The 6,171-nt window shown below is 38.7% G+C and overlaps 2 protein-coding genes across 2 annotated transcripts in view; one reads left to right on the top strand and one right to left on the bottom strand.

The window, feature by feature from the left end:
• LOC145491439 (uncharacterized) overlaps window positions 1-1,624 on the top strand; it is a 172,901-nt gene extending 171,277 nt beyond the window's left edge. Inside the window, exon 12 of the mRNA XM_081470630.1 lies at window positions 1-1,624. This exon is cut by the window's left edge and continues 346 nt beyond it. The gene's annotated coding sequence lies outside the window, so the exon portion shown is untranslated.
• Window positions 1,625-4,157: 2,533 nt separating this feature from the next.
• Window positions 4,158-5,486, bottom strand: LOC145490302 (histone H2A, embryonic-like). Its single transcript, XM_081469429.1, has 2 exons — window positions 5,291-5,486; window positions 4,158-4,999 (listed from the first exon to the last, which is right to left on the bottom strand). The coding sequence occupies exons 1-2, from the start codon at window positions 5,400-5,402 to the stop codon at window positions 4,692-4,694; spliced, it is 420 nt and encodes a 139-aa protein (XP_081325555.1). The 5' UTR covers window positions 5,403-5,486; the 3' UTR covers window positions 4,158-4,691.
• Window positions 5,487-6,171: the final 685 nt, after the last annotated feature.

The following is a 6,171-nucleotide window of genomic DNA, read 5'->3' as shown; positions in this document are numbered from 1 at the left end:
ATATTCTACTTTTTGACCTGATTTCCATGAATGCCGTGTGTTTAAAAATTATGACAGAGAAAGCATTTAAATTGATTTAATGAACCAAACTCTGTTACAGGGTAAGCTGTTCCAAAGAGTTGCGCCTCTGTAACTAAAACTATTTTTCATGTTGTTAGTTCTCGGAAAGGGAACAACAAGTTTGTTAACCGAGTCCCTCAGAACATAATTTGATTCATTGCGCGTTACATATTTAGGAGTGAGATATTCGGGAACCAGACCGTTTAAAGACTTAACAACCATTACGGCTTTCTGAATTTGACGTTGAGATTGCAAGTCTTTGCAGTTGAGTTGTGAAACAAGGAATCGACTTCAGCGTCCGATGAAGTTATTACTCGTTTTGTAGTTTTTGTAGCTTGTTAGATAATGTTTTGCCACAATTATCCCTGACTAGGCTGCACTAAACAGCTAGTTTTCTGGCTGTCTGGGATAGGGTATAGAAATCCGACAATTTGTCTAGAATGAGGTATAATTTACCGGAAAAGTGGCCAGTGTATAGATAATTTAGTGTAGAACAGGGTTCTTTATCTGGGGTTCTATAATAGAAATTGAAACTTGGCAGTGAGTTGTAAGATATTGGTTTATTTAATGTATGTTGGGCTACGGCAATGGTAGTTTCTGCATGGAAAATAACGAGTCTGGGATAGGGTAGGGGTTTTTGGTGCCTAGTCTAGCATAGGGTTGCAAAATCAAGCTGATCATGGTCTAGTATAGGGTAAGGGTTTCAGTGATTTGCAGAGTACCCCCGGGGAACATGCGCAACAAGTTTTCGTTACATTGTTCGATAAACAAACAGGGTGATCGATAGCGAGTACTCTATTCGAAAGTTAAAATGCCTTCAAAAAGTGTTAGAAACGCGCCTAAGAGTACTTCGTAGCGATAACCGCATACCGATAAACGCGCGGACTAAGTCAATCCTCTGACAAGGAATTCAGATTAAGGAAGGTCAAATGCACAATGAAATATACACGAGTTGCAAGCTTTACATAACGCCTGTGACAAAGCGAAACTCTTTCCTTTCCTCGATCGGGGGTCGCTTAGTTTAGAACGCCAGTGATAGTTTTATACCTCCAATTGAACTGAAAGGTATTTGGTCTGTGGCCTTGTTCATTCATTCTGTTTATTTGCCTTTTTACCTAATATAGTAATTATTCATAAATATTTCAATGTATGGCGAGGTGAGCTCTAGAAACCACCGGGCTTTTAGTTGAGGCCGCCTGGTACGTAACAATACGGTTACATAAATATAGCCTGCAGAACAGGCGTGGTTTTTGTTTTGTTGTTTTTTTGCGTATTTTAGTCGAACAGTCCGATTGGTTTTCGTTCAGTCCGTGATTGGTTGAAAAACAGCATGTGTGCTCTGATTGGTTGCCATAAATTTGAAAAGATGTGACCAAAACCATGTTTTTTCTCTGGATCCGAAATTTGAATTGTTTATGTTAAATAGTAACAAAGTGGAGTGAAAATAGGAGTGATGTGAATTGGGCTAAAAGAGAGTACTGAAGTGTAGTAGAATTACATACATTTACTGTGAACTAAAGTAAAGTAGGTTATTTAAGCAATAAAGGACTTTTTCCTTAGTTTACGTACGGAATTTTCCCAACCGCCAAGTGTTTAGATGACACTGTAAACACGGAAAGAGACATATATTTCTTAAAACAAAGAAACACAACCATGTTTATGTACTCTCATCTAAACATACCAAATGACCAATGAGAGCGTGCGTAGTATCATTTTAACTCCTTGGATACTTTTTACTGGTGAAGAAAATATAGGAGAAAGCAGTCACGCTCACGGGAAATGAAGAAGTTCATCTGCATTCAGGCCTAGTAAAATTCCTTCACAACCCTGACAAGCTATATAGTTCTCAAACTCATTAATAATTGATCAAGTTTGAACAAGGGAAATCATGACCGTGACGGTGTTTGGATATAAGATCTTAATTAGCATAGACTTTTACGATTTTATTTCTACGTTTTCTCCTTGGTTTTAGTTTTGCTTGAGAAGATATGTCAAACACTCGAGACAGTGTTTGACCACATTTACAATCACCTCGAAGTTCGTCAAAAATACTCTGCAGCGCGTCGTATTTTGAACTCTCTTCTCGGGTTTTGGAAATGTGGTCATACACAGTCTTTCGTGTTTTACATGAAGTACCACGCCATTCGATGAAAACTGTTTCACACACACCCTGAGGGATGAGAACTTCGTTTCGATTCCGCAGTCTGCATTTTTCATTTTATTTCAAAGAAGTTATGAAATTATTTTGCGCTTTGAATCAGCTGAAAAATACCACTCTTGCTCCAGTATTTTATACTTTGAAGGACGCTTCTATCGACAAAACGTATTTCCACACGGACTGCCAGATACAAGGAATGTGGACGTAAAAGGAAACCGACTTTTCCGCGTTTTCAGCACTTCTAAAAATAACTTTAGTGGTACTGACATATTGGGAACCTTCCTCTCCGTCTCTTCATTCTCTCTTGGAAGGATTTATTCGCGAACGCAAACTACTTTCGAAAAAACAATTTGAGTCAAAGTACGACTAATGACTAAGTATAGCTAGTATGCCCTACATGATCTCACCCTCGGCAAATCAATCCGAAGAAAACACGAAACATTCAGCACTAATATATTAAATTGCGGCCGTACGAGTTTTTGGAGTAAAATAGGAGGGCATACATGAAAGACTTTGGAGTACGTGCTATCGCAGCACTGACGTTAAACTAACAGAGAATAACAGGTGAACGACCTTACCAACCGATAGCAAGTTGAGCTTCCTGAGCTTACTAAACACAATTGTACTGAATTCCAATCTTAATTTTTCAGCAAACCATTTTCACTACACTCACCAAGGTTGTTTAACACTACAACTTTCTTCCAGTAAAACTTGACGAGATCTGAGGCATCCACGGATGGTGGCCGTAGTTTTGCCCACAAGGATAATTCCTTAGTTTGTTGCAAATATTGAAGTCGTCATGAATGAATCATGAATATTAATTCAAAGATCAAGAAAAATAGTGGCTTACTAAATATTTTTCAGCATGCGTTTCTTGGATATCTTGGAAAGGGCTTTATTATTCACAATAAGAGTTGTTATGAGTGTCTTTTTCAAAGATTTCTTCCGTTTGGAACTAAAAAGCTCCAAGAACTTTCTTTTAGTTAATGCATATATTTCTCCTCCTTCTTTAGACCGATTCAGAGTTTTTTGTTAGTATAAAAGGCTGGTTTTCACTAGCGCATATAAAAGCATAAACATAAGGCGACACAGGCAGAAACAGCCTTTTAATGGAAATTTCTCAAACAAAAAGGTGCTAGTTATCAACATCTTACTGCGTCTGCATATGTCGGCTTATGCTTATGCGCTGATGAAAACCAGCTTTTCATGGCGAGCCGCACGTCTTAGCGACCAAATTTGCCCACAAGAATTTTCCGGGCTATCCGCATGACGCTCATTAAAAATTGTTCATTGCTATATGAGAAGCTACAGTTTAGAGTTGAAAGCCACACATTTAGTGAAATTAGACTCTGGTTTGATAACCTCCATTTCAACTGACGACGGGTAATATTTGAAGATGTTGAAGTATTCTGTCAATAGTCGTTTATTCTGTGTAGCTGTATAACCGGCAATAATTTATCTCTAGTATCTATGGCGAGACACACTCAAACTGGTCGACAAATAAACGCTTAGCCAGTCCGCTGACAACAGCTCGTACCCAGGAAATTAGTACGCAGCGCAGACCTCAGTAGAGTCAGGAGTATTCACAAATACCATTGTCGCAGCTCCTTTAAACCATTTGTGATTCGCATCCTTTCTTCTGCAACGTTTTATTTTTATTTTATTAAATGATTAGAGCAATTTTATTTAACTCTGAACCGTAAGTTGTTTAAATGTAGAACCACAAGGGTCGTCTTTGTCATTTCATTTCTTATGCGCTAGGTCTGGAATTAAGTCAGTTCTGTAAATTATTTTTAGCAACACAGGTAAAAACTGGAACAATGTGTCAATGAAAGTGCAATGCACGTAGTGTTTAGGAATCAAACATGGTGAGGGGATAGTGGGAAATGAAATACTAAGATCCACGATTTCAGAGCAAAAGAAATTGAATTGCCAGTGGTTGTCTGATTAGGTCAATTTTATTTACATCAATGCGGAATATTTACAGAACGAAACAATGTGCTATGAAAAATTTAACTCCTGAGAGCCGAGAGTCGCTCTGCCAAAATTGTACTGTTCATCCGGTAAAATAATCAAACATAATAATACAACAATTTAAGAAAAGGAATAGACCAATTTCGATATATTAAAACTCAGCCTAAAACAATAGACCTCAGTGCGAGTTTCTGGTGAATAACTACAGAGTTTGAGGGGTTTATTTCTTCCCCAGAGCCTCGTGCTGAGGTCTGCTATGTTAGGCTGAATTTTAATATATCGAAATTGGTCTATTCTGATACACTCTTCATTAACAATTCTACAAGTCTACGCTGCGACAGTATTTTCCTATAAAGCAAAATTATATTACAACTATATTACTTACAACTAAATCGATATAATACATTTTGCCGAGAGTAATTTAACGTCTACAAATCAATGGTAATTACGAGTGGAATTTTTCTCAAAGTTACCAGGATCAGTTACGTGCTCCTAACTCCTAATACTCTTGGCTTTGGCTGGAGCTTGCCGCCTTTGAGCCGCCAGATTTCGATGCGGATTTCTTGGGAAGTAACACGGCCTGGATGTTGGGCAGCACACCACTGTCTGCGAAAGTCACGTGTTGTAAAAGCTGGTTGAGTTCCTCATCGTTTCGCACAGCCAGGAGCAAGTGGCGCGGGATGATACGGGATTTTTTGTTGTCTCGGGCGGCATTTCCCGCGAGTTCCAATACTTCTGCTGTGAGGTATTCCAAAACTGCGGCAAGATACACGGGTGCTCCCGCTCCAACGCGCTCAGCGTAGTTGCCTACGACAAATCGGCAGAAATATTAACTACCATTTAAAATGTCTCTCGGAAATCTTCACACATACACTGTACCAAACAAGCACACTACTCTCGCCAGCAAGCCACAAAACTACAGAACTAGTAACCGACTTTGACACACTAATAAAACATCGATTGCTTTTACGCCGTGTTTTGCCCGTAAACCTTGTAATGAAACGAACTTAATACTGTACATTTAACTTGTCTAACGAGTGGCCTCGTGCTAAATAACATTATTTCATTGGATTTATCGTTTATAAATACTGAACAAACCTTTTCGAAGAAAGCGATGAATTCTTCCTACAGGAAACTGTAAACCTGCACGGGTAGATCTGGTTTTGCTTGTACTTTTTCCTCCTTTAGCTGCTTTTCCGCGTCCAGACATCTTGGTTAAATCTGATTGAGGACAAATCCTTCAGCCGTTAAACGTAGTGTCTGTACCTGTTACACGTTGAGTGTTTTGCAAACTTTCAAAATGCGGTGCGATTATATAGCTATCACGTGCGAGAGTGCGCACGTGCTAAGATTTACCAGCAGCTGATTGGCTTCAACTTGCCATCGTGGAATGATTCAGCACGGGCTTTTCTCATTGACACGTTGGTTGTAATTTTAACAATTTTTAAGTCTCACTGATTTTTCACAAGTACATTGTGCAACTTGCACTGATATACTTGTGAAAAATCTAAAATATCTTTCGTGTTCAAATGTGAAAACAAAATAAACCCGCATCCATTGCGACGTTAGGACCCTGAACTTTCCTACCACATTCGGCGATGAGCTCTCTGATTTTGGAGACCGAAAAAATCACTCCGCACACATCTATCCGCGCGTATCTTTTGCGTAACCAGGAAATTTACTGAAACCTTTCAGCTTTGTTTCACCTGTATCATCTCTAACTAAGGCCCAAACGTTGTTGAAAATAAACTTAGTGCATGCCATGAGTTCAAAAATCTTTAGCACGCATATCTCGCCCTACGCCTTTGAGAGATTGATCGACCACTTTCTTTACTATCAAACTGGCGGACAAATGCTGAAAAGTCTTAATTTGTTTAAATGAAAATGATTTAAGTAATTGAAAAGGTAATTGAAGTTGCAAAAATGGAAGTTCTTCTTATTTGATAATTAAAACTATTTTCTGTTTAAGAGAGTAAGGA

Source organism: Orbicella franksi, chromosome 6, assembly GCF_964199315.1.
Source record: "Orbicella franksi chromosome 6, jaOrbFran1.1, whole genome shotgun sequence".
In the NCBI taxonomy this organism is placed as follows: Eukaryota; Metazoa; Cnidaria; class Anthozoa; order Scleractinia; family Merulinidae; genus Orbicella; species Orbicella franksi.
Note: the sequence above shows the minus strand (reverse complement) of the source record. Positions and strands in the feature narration are given on the sequence as shown.

Excerpts from the sequence above, each read along its gene's own strand:
- LOC145490302 (XM_081469429.1), bottom strand. The coding sequence starts at position 5,402 with ATGTCTGGACGCGGAAAAGCAGCTAAAGGAGGAAAAAGTACAAGCAAA. Across the intron at positions 5,000-5,290 it reads TCATCGCTTTCTTCGAAAAG|GCAACTACGCTGAGCGCGTT; the intron begins GTTTGTTCAGTA and ends GATTTGTCGTAG.